The following is a 16,313-nucleotide window of genomic DNA, read 5'->3' as shown; positions in this document are numbered from 1 at the left end:
GACGAGTCAACCATGAAAACAGCCCAAAGCCCTTGTAATGGGTGCTATTGAAAGCCTGGAAGAGCATACTGGAAGAGCATGAGAGATACTGGAAGAGCATGAGAGATACTGGAAGAGCATGAGAGATGAAGGAAGCATGGCTCACAGACTCTGCTGATCTCAGTGATGACCAGGCAGGAAACCATCATGCACTGCTAATCTGAATGTTGGCAGCTGTCAATACAGACGTGGATTGTAAAAGGGAATTCCCTAAAGCCCTGCCTGTGGCATCAGCTCATCTACATAGTTCACCATGAAGCATTCCAATATCATAATCAGAGTTAAAAAGTGTGTGATGATTTCATTCATTCTTCTACCATTTATGTTTAAGGTTCATTAAAGAGCAAACACCGTCTTTACAAATGTAAATAAATGTCATGCAGCATGAATTGATCGTTTCAATTTGGCAGCATTTGTGTTCCACTCACATCTTTATAAGGTTATTTCGATGCACATATATTCAGTGCTGCCCGGCCCAGCCCGAATGTTGGCGCCTCTGATTGGTGAGAATAAAACCACAAGCTCCAGATTAGGTGATCCGCGGAAGCCAATTGTTTTGATTGCGCTGTGTGGCGTTTGATCCGTCTGTGTGGAATGTGACGACCTTTGATCCAGTGACAACGTTCAATTAGATAAGGTTAACTAAATTGACCCCTCCAACCCTGCTAAAGTGCAACAGCGTGCATGCTACAGTGAACCAGGATCAGTTGGTCCCATGCCGTTTGCAGCCCATACACAACATGCGCTGTGCGCTTCTGCATTAAACCCAGTGAATTACCTTCCCTCCGCTTCGTCATGACGAATGAAAGAATCTTAAAGATACAGATGGCAAACTACTTTGAGTCTCTCTCCCCCTGACTCTAAAGAAGTTGAACTTGTTGGCCCGTGGGAATTTTAAATGGAGTGTATAGAACGGGGAGGGGGGGGCAGCTGAATGTATCACTGACAAACATTAAAAATGAATTGCACCTTAGTGGGAAATGAATCAAGTTGCCTTGGGAATAACATTACGCCCAGTAGCTGACAAGCTGGATTGCTATTTTCCAGCTGCACAGTAACCAAGGGCAAGAAACCCCCACACATCTCCTACAACACTCACGCAAAGAAAAGACACTGAATGCAGGGAAAGCTGCAAAATGGAACTGCTTTAGGTGTTGTCTCAGCGGTATTTACATAACAAAACAGTAGCTCTTATGTTGCGGTCTGGATGTTTGTACATGGTACGGTAACGGCACGTGGCCTCTGGTGACCTGGAATGACAAACATTTTAAACTGGATTCCAGAATGTCGTCTTTAAAGCAGCCTCATAGGTAGCACGGGTAGCACGCCCAGCAGGAGCTAGCGTAGCACAGCCAGCGTCTCCCCTGAACCCAGATAAATACAGGAATGGCATCCCGCGTAAAACTGAAGATAAAATTGGACATGCAATCAACTTTAATAATGAAAGTCACACCGAGTCAAGTCTGTGTAAACTGTAAAGTGACAAAATGACATTTTTATTTTAGTCATTTACAACAAAGCCTCACTTAAGTCCTAAGAAAGGCAAAGTGTGTGTCATTGATATCATTAGTTTAGAAGTTATTCACAAAAAAGCTCACTTTCAGTGATGGTGGATTCTTCTGGATCTAGATCCAGAGCTTTTAAAGACGTAACAAATCCGTTTGTCCACTACTAATTCCACAGTGTCTCGGTAAAGGCAGCAGAAGCAGAACCTCCTTTATTATTGAAAGGGACCAAAAACAAAATTGATTTGCTGAGAAAATTTACCCCGATTTCAACTGGATCTGTTTCCCGAGGTATTAAAGATAGAACAAGGGAATACGGGACGACACATAGAACGTGAGAACCTGAAAATACAGAGGAACAAGAGAGGATGGTCTAGCAGAGAACTGTCCAGAGAGTCGGGTCCAAATAGGCAGGAACTGATCAGGTGAGATGAGTAACAGGTGTGTCTCGTTCAGTTCAACGATGCCTCCGCAGAGACAGGGGTCCCCCCCCTACATGACTTTATCAAATTCCATAAACATCGGTCAATAATCAACCGACATATTGAGGAACAATTTTTGAAGCTCCGTTGCCTGCAATGTTACCGAAATGTTCAAAGTGATCCAGAATCCAGGATCTCTTGTGGATAATCACCAGATTTAATCACCTGTTCCTGGTAAGATTCCCAACATTTCCTGAAAATTTCATCAAGATCTATCAGAAACGTTTTGAGCTTTTCTTGCTGACAAACAAACCAACGCAGGCGTAACTATAACCTCATTGGCAGCAAGTAATAACAGCAAGAACTGAGGTGCTACACACAAGTTGCCAAAATCTGAGTGTAGTTTTCCTGTTGAAAAGGTTATTCTGTCATGCAGGCCTCGTGAAAACTGGATAAAAGAAAAGGCAAGCTCTTCAAAACAACGCGAGCTGGCAAACAGCTGCTTCAACAAGTGTCCTGCTGAGATTTGGACCCTTCGCTGCTGTTCTGGTGTTTTAATGTGGATGGCAAACCTTTCGTTAATAACCTTCCTGAAAGCATTAAACTAGAAGTTAAATGTGTCTAAGTGGCATTTAACAATGTATTGCACTAATAGTGAAAATTAAGAGATCCTCTCAGAGCCATTAAAGTCAGTCATCAGGTCCTCATCATCTTATTGAAACAGAAGAGCTCTACAGTCTCCACTTTCACACACAGAATAATGCTAATTATATCCCTATTTTCCTCCATCTAGATAACTTTAAGTGAAAAAAACTACTGACCCACAATGACCTCTGTTCACACTCAAAGGCTAAACTTTCCTCTCCATCCGACTCACTTATCCATCACCGTGATGCTTAACACTTCTGCTTAACACCAGAAAGCCTCATTCTTGACCACCGCTAAGCAACGGCTCCTGCCTGTCCTACAATATTGTCCCTGTAACATTTCAACCGCCTGTTAAAGTAGAATAAATGATCAGATTAAGTTAGGATTAATATGCGCAATACTGTGCTACCTATAGTCCATGTTCTGTTTTGAGTAACTCTGAAGTTACCAATGTACAGACAGGGATAATTAAAGTGTGTAATCTGTGCTAATCAAACCCAGTCTAAGCATGAACCCGCACCTCTGTCCAGTCACAACCTGTACCCATTATTAAATGAACGGTTCAGAGGAATAGTCAATTCCAAATAGCTGCTCGGGTGCTGGGATATCATATAAGAGTGCAAGCCAGGCTAAGCAGCCGCCTTAGACACAGTTACACTCCAACACCAACCCCATCCCCTGGTACCCAATGTGTGGCCCCTGCCCCATCAGCCTCACACTCCAGCTAGGCTTTAAGCACTGTGAGAGTGGCCTAAGTAGCCCAGCGCTTCACAGATGAACAGCTTCAGTAATGGGCCATGATTGACTTCAATAGCAGGCACTGAGTGGGTTCCCTCGGGTCTAATCTCCACATTACCTGCTCTGCTTCACACACCGACCGAGGAGACATGATGAGAGTAGCTGCTTCGAAAAGGTTGAGGACGTTACAGGCCGTTTAAACAAACAAACAATGGGAGCACCTCATGTGGCCTCGCTTTGTGCACCAACATTAATTCAGATTGGAGTGCGGACTCTTTTAGTCAACATGGTTAAAATGCTGGAGAAGTAGTTCGGACATTCAGTATGCACGTCTCCTGCGTCAGGTCCAAAGATCTCTACAGGTTTATCAGCCTGAGAAAGTTCAGATCAGCAGCTTAAAGCCATCGAGCCCCAGCCGCAGCCAGACTGTTGATTTAACACTCAATGGAGTGAGCGAGCACATGCACAGGAGGGGGGGGGGGGGGCTTAATAGATGGACATGCGAAAGTACGACGAGCCTTTGAAAGATTGTAATGTAGGAGGCTACCAGGGGAGATCCCAAAATTCACACCCCATCTACAGTGTCAGTGCAACCCATTCAAAGGCTGCAGCTTCAAAGAGGAGGCAAGGACAGCATGTGTGACGGGTCTCCTTGTGTGCATGCGTGTGTACGGTGCATGGACTATGAAGTGAGTATCGTGCATGTGTGCGTTGGTGTGAAATCATCAGATCAAAGTCAGGTGGCGCTTCGATCCCACCTGTTCTCGTTAGTCTCTGGGACTACAGGCTCTGAGCAGCGCAAGATCCCACCTGCTCCAGAGCGCCGGGAACAGAGCTCCTACCTTAGTCCGCACACATGCACAACTACATGCCGGCACTCACACACACACACGTCTATGGATGCTTCACCGTATGCATGTATTAAATGCATTACACTTAAAACAATTAGGCCGAAGCTGAAGTGCATACTTTAAACACTGAAACGTTGTCTTCCTTCCTTCTGTCTAGTATAAAAACAGTAATTGGGGGGGAAACAGCTTTAATATCTATTAGAGAACTAAATATGTTAGGTATTACTGTGAGGAGGGAATTCTCCCAGGATTAATTCCACGTAGCTTTCATAATTCCCTCCAATATGTTTAAATTAAGATTAAAGATCACTTTGTTCCCCTATACCCAAAGCTCCCATGGCATGGTAAAGAGATCAAAACTGGAGGGCTTTATAGGGAACATCTTTAACATTTGCTCTCCTCTCAGTAAGCTTGATTAAATGTAACATTTTCAGATCCCGGAGTTCTGAGAAAAGCATAAATCATTGTCTCGCAGCTGCTGGCGTGCCTGGGGAAAACACATGCTATCCCTCACTCTCCCTCTCTCTTTCGCTCTCTCTCTCACTCTCTTTTAGTCTTCCCTATGATCATAAAGCCCACCCGACTCGTTGGTCCCTCCTGCTGCAAACCAGGGTGGTGGAAAGTGGGGTGGAAGGGACACCTGCAAGCTGCCGCTCACCATGATATTCAGCATAAACCCTGGCTTCTCAGACCCTGCAGACATGTGCTCGCTCACACTAGCCCCGTCCGAGGCCCCTCTTAGCCGTTCCCATCCATCACTGGTGACAAGCCCAAGTACAAGCCAGAGATGCTAGTCAGCCAGCCACTGTCCAGGGATCAAAATGATTAGGTTGTCTCTGGAGGAGCGCTGATAATTTACACTCACTGTATCACTGAAGGTCATTCTGAACGACATGGCCAGGGAATGTTGGTCCGAGTGATTCTGTTCTACTCTAATTAAATCCACAAATAATTTATAGATCTAATACTAGTCGAGGAATACAGGCATCATTCCCAGTGTGTGCTAGGGAAGGATGACATTTCCCTGGCTCTCAACTGGGTCCATGTGGAAGACTAACCTGTGCCCTTCTGATCTAGCCTGCCAACCTGCATTGCTGGCTGCTTCAACTTAAAAGCAACTACATCATCGAATGAGCTTCACGAGCGCGACACCTCCGATAGCTGTCTCGCTTTCTTCAAGTTCACTCACTTTTGGAGCCCCCCCCCGCGTTATTCAATAATAACATTGATGCTCGGTATTCATTTTATCATAACAGAACACGTAATGTTCACGTAGACGGAGACAAATGAAAATAAAAAAGTGGAAAGTTTGCGGCCACAACCGTACTTCTGCAACTTCCCCAAAAAAATCTGATTATTTTAGGCCCTCCTGTTCAATTAGGAGAAATCATTTGGTATTCAACATGACAACGTACGAATTTACTGGATGTGTCTGGATCTGCAAAAAAAAAAAAGTATGAATCTAAGCCGAGCTGCTCGGTTGTTCTGTTTTCAAAACCATGCCTTTAATTGTACTTAATTTATTAGAACATTCCAACCTCGACTCTGATAAAAGAAAACACATTAATCTGGATTTGCAGAGTTGGGAGTCTCGACCCTCCACGCTTAGCCACCCAAATCAACACTTATTTTGTTTCACTAGCAAACAATTAAAATAAAACAGATGTGTCTGGCAATATTTTAAAGGGACTTATCTCCTTGGTGTCCCAGATAGGGGCCAAGACAAAAGAACTCTGGCGTGCGAGGAGATTTACAAGGTTAGACATTAGTACAGGATTTAGCTGTCTATTAGAACAAATATATAACATACAAGAAGAGATCTCAAAGACACGGGCCTTTCTGAGCTCGAAAAAGGGAAAAAATAATAATATATGGAGGGCATACCTTCTGGGAGGAATTAAGATATCCATATGGAAAGTGCTGGCAATTTCCAGAGCCTGTCACATCCTCTAAGTCATGAGACAACACAGGAATCACACATACATGACATCGGGAAAACAAAGAAGGCAAGACATCGCTCAAGTTCTAATCAGCTGCGGTCAATACCGTACGCTACAAGCAGAAAATAAAGTACACCCATACGAACGTACGATAGACTTTCCCCATTTGCCCTTCAATTTTGAGCTTTGAGAATTTGTTAGGCAGATATGACAGGATGGCTGTACTTTGTCTGGTGCTCCCGACCAAAAACCCCAGAGTAAGTACCAAAATAAATACGAATAAAATCCAAACTCTACACGAGACCACTTCTAGATATATGATGGAATGTTTACCCTCGGTTGGCCCTTTGGGAGCAAAAGGTGCAGCCCATTTAGAGTGGTGCAACTTCACCTTTCATCTCTGGCTGAATGAGGTGTTGCATCCATCATTCTATTAACACTGTTCTAACAGGCTCCCAGTCACCCTCTGGATGACAGCAGGGACACGGGACATATGGACAGACCAACAGCTTTGATGTAAACCCAACCACCATACGAAACACAGACCCTACAATTACACACCCGAGATGCCTGCGCACACACAACCTGACTTTGAAAGCTCTTCCTGTAGCACAATAACTGACATATAGCGTTAACTCGGCTCACTTTTTTCCACTTAATTTTTGAGCACAAAGCACCACAACGCGTGTGCGTGCACACACGCACACACAAACACACACACACACACGTTGAGAGAAATGTTCCAGTCTGGTGAAATTGTTACCGTCAAACCATGCTGCTGTCTCCAGCTGTGACTATACTGACATGTATATTGCAGATAAAAGTGACATTTCTGGCAGAAATATTGTGTGCATGTGTGCGTGTGCGTGTGCGTGCGCATGCGTGCATGCATGTGTATCTGAGAGCGACGGAAAGAGTGAAAGCGTCGACACTTTGACAGCACTTTGTGATCAAATTTGCAGTGTTAAAAAAAATTAAAATGCAAAACAGGCTTTTTGTCAAATTGATTTGTTTGCTTGCACCATCAGTCAAAGAGAAATTAAGATCTTGCCAGACCTCCAAGAATTAAAGGAATAGAGATTTATGCTTGACTATTTCAGATTAGTAAGATTAGAAGATACTCAAAGATTTAAGAGACAAAAGAGAGAGAAAAGAAAGTAGCTCGAAACAAAAGAACGTCAAGCACACGAGGGGGAGGGAGTACAGAGGACCGAGGCAGCGATGAGAAGGAGTGAGGGCCTCCGCTGCGCAACATCTGCTGGAGATATAGCCAGTGCTTCTGGGAGTCAGCTCCCCCCCCCCCCCTTTCACCTTCATCTTCTTTCTCAATCCCCATTGTTTCGCTTCCTTCTGGTTTGTGTTCATATCAGGTTTTAATATTCCAAAATATGTACTGTCTTTATGAGCTATTGCTTTGCTGAAATAATATGCTCTCTAAATCAAAGTAATAGTCTGAGACTGTGCACTAAATAGAATCTAGAGGTTGACCGATAGTGGATTCTTAAAGGCTGATATCATAATGATAGTTTGCAGCTGGAAAAAGCCGATAGCAGATTCATAGGCTGATTGTTGGTGTGTGTGTGTGTGTAAAACATTTTTACATAACATACACAATACTTTTAGTCCTGCTAACCTTTCCTAGAATTTGTCAGATGAATGAAGATAATGTCACTGAAGAAGCGTAGTGAAAGGTAGTCCTCACATTTATCAAACGGTGAGCCTCACCTACGAAATGCAAGCTTTCCCCTGCTTTACGTTTCAATTTATAGCAATGGCTTCCCAGGCAATGGGACAGTGATTGACTGGGTGACATTCAAACAGAACAGGAATCCCTGGATCGGGATGACTTCCCTGATCCGCTGCCTATAAAACATACTTATCTACTTATTTGACTGCACCCTAACATACAGTTGTATCTTTTCCTTATAGTCTGAAACCACCTGAGGCCGGCTCTATCGCCATCTCAGCGCTGACATGTTTAAGGCCCCGGGGCCTGATATGATTCAGAGCCTGGTTTGGGGGGTTTGTGCGAGTCAAGGCCACACAATGAATCTCTGCTGCAGCTCTGCATTACAAAGCGATGCAAAGCTGTGACTCTGTAGGCAATGTATACAACAAATACTACAGGTGTGTTGCGTTGTCTTCTCTTGTATCTGCTATTTGGGAAGGAACGGCAGGATAACAGCTCAAAACGTACTTTGGTAAACACGTTCTGTGGCCTTTTGGAAACTTGAAAGACTGTCAAGTGCATCAGTGTTAAATCTTTCAATCCATCCTGGATGGCCCAGCAGTGCTACTACACAGCACGACGAGTTGCCATTGCAAGAGGGAAGGGAAGCTTAGCAATTACATAATGATAATGATGTGCCCTTTACAGGGGTTAGTTTCTGCATAAGAGAACCCTGAAGACCATGCTGCACATCTGGTTCGTGCCGTTCATACATGAGATGCACAGAGTTGTAGTCATCAAGTATCAAGCTGACGAAATCAAGCACTACAGCACTTGGTGATTTGAACTCAGACCTTTGGAAGGACACCTGAATAAACCCAAACACACATGCACACTCACACCGACACCGACACCCTATGGAGGACGCCATCAGAAACCGTAACCCGGTGTCGGTGCATCCTGTACAGTAAAACCTACAGTAGGTAGTGGTTAGAGTCCAGCGCTGACAGAAACTAAATGGTGTTCAGAGAAGTCATGTTGCCAGCCCTGATTCAAGAACGCTTGAGTGAAAAATACTTAAATGAAAGAGGAGGAGGAGGAGGAGGAAGAGGAGAGGAGAGGAGAGCTACCTGAGTTCCTGCAATCGTCTCCTTGCTGAGGGATCTGAACGGAAAAGGCCAGCAGGTCGGGGGCCAGCAGAGACTCCGGCTTGCGGCTCTCATTAAGCCATCGGCTCATGTAGAGTTCCTTTGTGTCAGACGGTCCCTGGATCAGAGGAATCAGCTTCTCCTTGACCCCATCTCCAGTGCCTGATAGAAAAATGTAAAACGCAAATACGTTGCAGATTCAAGAGAGAAAGTCTCCTTCAGGAATACAGACAAGAAGAAATTATAAAGCAAGAGTTGGGTTTAAAATAAAAACATTCATTCATTAAATGGAATTGACAAAAGGTATGTTCAGTACCATGAAAATGAAGTCCATGGGGAGCAACCAGTAAATATTATCACTCCGTGTGTGATAAATTGTACCTAATCTCTATAGATTCATTATATATGTACAGTTATTATTTGCACATCCTTTTTCTCGGCTTTTCTGTACCGACAGCTGCAAAACGTTTTATCTGCCCGACCAAATCACGTGTCCAGTTTGACCTCTGTGAACTCTATGTTATGACACTAGCTTTACTAACATCCCAGCCATCAAAGACGTGGCCACGGCCCAAAGACGGCGCCCCAGGAGACAACGGCAACTGAAACACACAGCTGGACAGAAATCTAGATAAAGACTGAGCAGCAGAAAGAAAAGGAGCGAGGAGAGTGCAAACCCGCAGGTTAAAGAAAGTAAAAGAGGAGACTAGTTGGTCTCGCTGACTGCCTCCTACACAGGCAGTAAAGTTTTAACAGGGCACAGCTGCACACACCTGGGGTCCTGGCGCAAACCTTTACAGCTCCCACGGTTCCCGAGGCACATTTCACCATTGCACGGCTGCAGAACTTCAGCTCCAGGTTTTGGACTGAACCCTCAAGAGTCGGTGAAGGGCCCGGAGACTTCACACCTAATAAAAAAAGGACAAGAAAAAAAGAGAAGTGAAAATGAAGTGAAGTCCGGCAGGTTTAATCGCTGCTGCCGTAGCTCAGTTTAACACTTGTCTGGCCTTTAATTGCTCCCGATCCCTTTCTTTCCCCTCTCTCTCGCATTTCTGCTTTTGAGGACAGGTGTGACCGACAGCAGGTAGAGTGCCTCAGCAGGGATCTGTGGAATGAACTCAGTTTCCAAGGTCAAACGGCTGGTGTCTCATAGTGTGAAGAATATCTGTGATATATATATATGAGCTGTAAATGTTTGCTAAAACATAAAATAACAGTCCCCAAAAGCTACAATTTAAATAACAAACAAGGTGTGATACGCCGACTTTAGCATATGACTTTAATCCCCAGTCAAGTTTATGTGTGTTTTTTTATCTGTGACTTCAAGCTGACAGGATCTAAAATCTTCCTCTTAGATTTAGTACTGTGTACCAATGGGAGTTTGGCCATCCAGCAGTAAGAACCCGACATCGCAGCCATATTGTTTTAAAAAAGGTGCACAGAAAGGATATTAAAGGAGATAAAAAGCCCCTGTGCTTGTCTGAACTGTTTAACAAGCTCCCAGTAAATCTACTGAGTTACCGGTACATGACCAACATTTTCAGTCAAATAACAGGGACTATTAGAAATATGAGTAACGGACATAGCTTTCCAACACAATATCTAACACAGTCGCGCTGGTATCCAGCTTAGTGTCGACTGCAACTCACCTAACACCAGCATTACATCACAGAAGTCTCAAGTGCTCTTCCCTCTATGATTATTTCTCTTAATGGCAGCCTAGTGGAGGAAGAATCGTCTATCTGCCATCTTTCCAAAATGAAACCATTTGCACTGTGGTAAGGATTACACACTTGCCATTAGGATATGTCAATGTTATTTTTATGATGAGAGGCTATTTCAAACACATAACAGGAGGAAGAGGAGGGAGGAAAAAGCTGGCTGGCTTAAAGATACCGTGGAGTTTAGGGAGTTGTGTGTCAAACCGCCTGTTGAGAGAGGAGAGGAGGATCCATCCATCACATGCTACATTCTTCCAGTGAGCTGGAACAGTCCGGGGGAATCACATTAAATTCTTACATCACCTGTTCCAATAAGGCTCTACTTCCCAGAATAATCCTCTCTTACAGTGATTGCACTTAATTTCCTACAAGTAGCACTTTGTGAGTGACTTTACAACTCTTTGAGGCTTTTATGTGTCAAGGCAGCGCAGGCAGCGGAGAAGAAAAGTAAATGCAGCATTTACCCATGCATGCATAGAACGTGTTTGGATTCAGATGAGATGGGCTGGATAGGAGGAATTTAATGCGCATCAGGAAGTAAGTTCGGCTTTATTATCACAGCACTGACGAGCAGAGTAATGAACGCACAGCAGGCCATTATTTGGTAGCAGCTCCTGAAGCTATTGGGAAGAATCAACTCCTAGAAACACAACGGCTGTCATTTCATCTCCGTCCGTCGACTTCCTCTCTGACCTTTCTTCTTGAAGTTCTCATTATACAACTCCCTCACCTGTTTCTGGCTCAGTTTTCTTTTCTCCCTTTCACCGCTTGTCACCTTTGAATCCAAAAAGCTGTAATGCTCCGAACCCAGATAACTTTGTGAGGCTGCTTTATGCCAAACCTAGCAGATTTCTGTTTGCAAAACTTTATTGCAATAATCTTAGTTAAACAGTAGTTTTAATGCAAAACAGCCGGCAATGTTGATACAGGCTGGAGTCATGTACAGGCATACGCAAAGCATATTTAACCAAGGGAATTACTGCCAATTGCTAAAATCCCTAACCACTGACTTCCCTCCTCTCCCTCTTCCAGACAAATTACCCAGCAACCTCTTCACCTGCTGTCTGAGAGGCCCTCCATCAGCCCATATGGAAGATGGGAACGTTAATAACCCTCCCTCTGTCTCCCTTCCTGCTACCGGTGCTTAATACTTCTGTGGGTCACACAGAAGTGTTCCTTGTGTCTGTGGATTTGGTGCCCTGCTTCTCTATCGACATCCCCTGTCTGTGTGCAACATGAAGTGGGGAACTGGGTAGCGAGATTTATTTCATCCTGTAGCCCAAGAACGAGTCTAGAACTAGAGCATGATGAATTAATATGCAGTACATCAAAATATATTTTAGCATACTGGTAATAACTTGCATCGTTTTTATCGTTACTGTATTCCAGGTCAAAGGGATAAATGAGGTGTAAAGCAGGTGATGCTGTGGGGGTGAAACTGGACTCCTTAGAGACAGCGATGGAGAGAAGGATGCTTCAGAAACTACACCCACCCCCCTCCATCAACTCCTGGTACATCACAGGAGCACATGTACCGACTGAGACCCCCCATCTGTGGCAATAACAATACACAATGCATCATTGTAAACCTTCTATTATATAGAACTGATCTATGATCTATGTGCATAGTCTTCATTCCTTCTTTCTAAGTTGTGTTGAGTGGAGCACTGTTTCCAATAGAACACCCCTCTGGGATCAATAAAAGTATTCTGATTCCGATTAACACCCATGTGTTGCCAAGTGTGTTTGTTTAAAGATCATGGAAGCATAAAGGCAAGACCGTTTCTCCTCATGGTGTACTCAAACGCATCGCAATGGTTTTGTATTTCATTTCAGAAATTGAATTGAAACAAATGTCTCAACATTTTGGAAATTGTCATATCTGTGACGGTGGCGCTGTTGCCTCACAGCTAGAAGGTCACAGGTTCAAATCCGACTTGCGGCCTTTCAGTGAGGAGTTTGCATGTTCTCCCCGTGTCTGGGTGGGTTCTCTCCGGGTTCCTCCCAACACCAAAAACATGCAAAATCAGACCAATTGGCTACACTAAATTGTCCGTAGGTGTGTGTCTGTGTGAATGATTGTGTGTGGCCCTGCAATGAACTGGCGGCTTGTCCAGGGTATACCCCGAAAAATGAAAGGCATTGCACACAGCATGGCTTCCCTTTCTTGAAACAGCTAATAATAAAAGAACAGACTATCGCAAAGAATGGATGTCAAACCAGTCACCTTACTGAAGTAAGTTATTGCACCAGTGAGGCAGTTGGCCTCCACAGACACTGACTTTTCCTTTAAGTGCTTCACTATTTCTGGAAAATCTGGAGCCATTAAAAGAGCAAGTCAATCTGGATCATGACAAGGGTCATTCTGTCCACTTTTTGTTCTTTGATAAATGTCTCTGGGGGTATCACTAAACCCTATCCCCCTTTGCCCATGTAAATGTCCAACAGGGCAACATGCACCTGCTGGGGGTGTGGGGGTTGTTGAGTATGTGTGTGTGGGGGGGGGGGGGTTCTGGACAATGATTTGTACAGCTGTTAGACTATAAAAAGTGAGGTACACAGGAAGAGGAAAAGCACAGTGGTTGGTAGAAAAGGGTGGTATTCACTTTGCAAGACACATTAGTGTGTCCGATATATGTATGTATGTGTTTGTGTGTGTGTGTGTGTGCCGTGCTGTTACTGCTCTAGTAAGGGGCAGGTGCAAGAAGTACATAAACACACAGCTAAAGGCCAGAGGCTACGGCACTCCATCAAACACTGTTCGGGCAACCACGGGCAGCTGGAGCAGAGTCCGGAGCAGAGTGTGGAAAATTCAGAGGGAAGGAAAGATGGATAGTCAATAAAGAAATACTGAAGTAAAAAGAGAAAGCACGCATCGATGGAGGGGTAGTGTGGGATGTGGACGCTACTCTTTTTCCTTCTGCATACCTCAACAGTTCCGCATGCACATGTCTGTGGGTGGATGTGTGTGCTGCACATCTGCAGACTTAAAAGCCATGTTTTACACATTCCAACATGTCCTGCTCTCACTGCTTTGAGGAATGGTTTGGGAACGTTGCATGCCTCTCATGTTGGAGCAGCTGAAATTACATTTCAAAAAGAGGAGCTCCGTGCTTCGCCTCGATTCACAAGATACTGCAATATTGACCCAAAAAGAAAATTCATTTTCCTTATAATACTTATTAAAGCAGGTAAGACATTCCACTTAGAAGCCTTCAATGTTGCAAGAAGCTATTGCGTTTACAGATGAGCCAAATTATAACCTTCAAAGTGTGAGGATATTGATTATGGGAATAACAATTCTTTGTCTGCTATTGACTGACAATATCTGTCAATAGCAGTTGAATACCGTACCTCAAGACATTCAATTAAAATGTGAATAATTTTTTGTTCACTACATATACCGACAGTGTGGCGAGAAGCAACATTTTCCCCACACTACGTATATATGTGTGTCTTTGGATTGTTTGCAGGGGCCCACTATAGGTGTAAATGTAATTTTGCTGTGTGTGTCTGTACTGTGCATATTTGCATGCATAATTACAGAGAATAAAGACATTTTTACACATGGAGCCATTTGTTAGCTTTTCCTCACTTACTTGCTCAGATTCTACAATTAGAGTGTAAAGTAAATTAGGTTAATAATCTTTGTTATAATCCAATGCATGGGAAAGGAAAAGAATACTTTGAAACGTTTGCTTCAAAATGACGAACTGCCCATTAGTTAGTTTGTTTACTATTGCTTTGTCCAATATATCTCACTTCTCAGAATCACAATATGGTCATGATGCAAGAGCTCCTGCAATGGGCAAACAAATTCTGCATTTATTCATTCATGCCATAAAGGACAGAAGAAAAAGACAGACAGACAGACAGACCTTTAAAACCAAACGTTCCAAGTCTGGCAATGGGCCAACAGCAGCTAGAGGCCTGACAGAAAAAGAGGTAGACATAGACAAGGGGAAACAGAAAGCAGTCAGCTGAGCCATTAAGTGCTGATGCAGAAACAATAACTGTCTCTTCTAAATCAGATGATGCTGAAATAGAACCAGTAAGTAGGAGCAGGAGGCCTGTTGGCTCCAGGCCCAGTACTGACACACAACAAAACTACAGACTGATGTAGTAGAGAGTGGGACAGGAAAATAGAACCTGTAAACCAGTATTGATTAGTCCTATAGCTGAAGCAGAGGATGGCGCAGCTTTGGTAGGATGCAAATGCTTGTCTGATGGGGAGAGCTTCTGCTTTCAAAGAAATGTCTTTTCTTTTTGTTTCTTGGAGAAAATGATTCTTGAGACAGTGGAAACATAAAGTAATCTTAAAAGTAACTTTAGAGTGGATCAAATATTTATAATCAGTCCCTTTAGCGTGATAATTTCATGGAAAATGCTTTAAGTACTTCTTACCAGAAAATGTCATGTAGCAGAAACATATTTTTTTTCACCCAATGGCGCACAAATATTCTATTATTGTGCGAACCTGCTTCCATAAAAGCTTGAACACTGTCAAACTTACTTCAACAAAATGTGACAAATTGCTAACCTTGATCAAAAAAGACACAAATGAATATGGTACAAACACATGTCTACAAATGCGATGCTGCTTCAGGGACAACAACTGGAAATGGATCATTCCAAAGGTAACCATTTGATAACGGTTGATAGTATCGTCATGCCGACTAAGGATGCTCCTTTCTGTGATGCTAAAGAAAAAAAGTCCTCAAAAAGGCTCCGTCGTTCAGAGGCAAGGATGGGACAGAATGTGCACCAAAGAACCCTGACAATGTTGTTGTTTGAGGACAGACAGAAACTTCTACGGCAGGCCAGACAAGCTGTTTCCAGAACACCGAGTCGACGGTTCAGGGACAGGTATGTGAGTGGCACTCATGGTCTAAAGACAGTGACAGGCTGTAAGTGCTGGTGGTAGCAGCGGCTGGGGGTATAATTTCCATGATTGCATCCCCTCCAGGTGTCTGCCTTTCCGTCTGCCCACTAAAGCAGTGACACATGTTCCCCGAACATTATAAAAAAAATGTGGTTCTCTGCCACTGAATTACCACAATTAAGGAGTCTTCAGGCGGAAGCAATTTGGACAACACTAATGGTTCTCGGCGGTGAGGTTTAAAAGATGGCAAAAGTGGTCAGTGTGCAGCGCAAAACTGTGTGTGAAGGAGTTATAAAACAAGTGAACAATGGAGAACAGCAAAAAGAGAATTAAAAAAAGTAACAGAGAAGCATGTGTTGTGACATAAAGGATTGCCACCCTGAAACTTGTAAGGGGGTTATTAGCTGGTGGTCAGATCGGCCATTAAAACACGGTTTTGGATGAGAGGGCCTGCCTCTCAATCTCCCATATCCTCAGTCTTAATGCTGCCCTGTCAAATTATGTTAGCAGAAGAAGCAAGAGCCTTCTGGCTTTGAAGCAGCCACCAGGGTTGAATGCCAGTGTGGTTCCACCAATGAGGGAGATGCCCAAAACTACAGACCACAGCTAACGATGCTAAACCAGCGCATCCATCGCCGAAATGTTACTCTGGCTGGCTTCTCTGATTCTTAAGATCCCTCTGACTACGTAGCGTGTGCGTCTTTCGTTTTCTCAGGTTTCCCTCTCCTTTACTTGACGAAGAGAATCAAA

The 16,313-nt window shown here is 43.8% G+C and overlaps 1 protein-coding gene across 1 annotated transcript in view; it reads right to left on the bottom strand.

Moving 5' to 3' along the window:
* Nucleotides 1-16,313, bottom strand: part of LOC137917696 (intermembrane lipid transfer protein VPS13B-like) — a 303,427-nt gene that overhangs the window by 213,073 nt on the left and 74,041 nt on the right. The window contains exons 18-19 of the mRNA XM_068760421.1: nucleotides 9,734-9,868; nucleotides 8,943-9,122 (exon numbers count right to left, since the gene is read on the bottom strand). Coding sequence (XP_068616522.1) covers nucleotides 8,943-9,122; nucleotides 9,734-9,868 — 315 coding nt within the window. The remainder of the gene's footprint in view (nucleotides 1-8,942; nucleotides 9,123-9,733; nucleotides 9,869-16,313) is intronic.

The sequence above is a fragment of the Brachionichthys hirsutus genome, chromosome 3 (genome assembly GCF_040956055.1).
Source record: "Brachionichthys hirsutus isolate HB-005 chromosome 3, CSIRO-AGI_Bhir_v1, whole genome shotgun sequence".
Lineage (NCBI taxonomy): Eukaryota > Metazoa > Chordata > Actinopteri > Lophiiformes > Brachionichthyidae > Brachionichthys > Brachionichthys hirsutus.
Note: the sequence above shows the minus strand (reverse complement) of the source record. Positions and strands in the feature narration are given on the sequence as shown.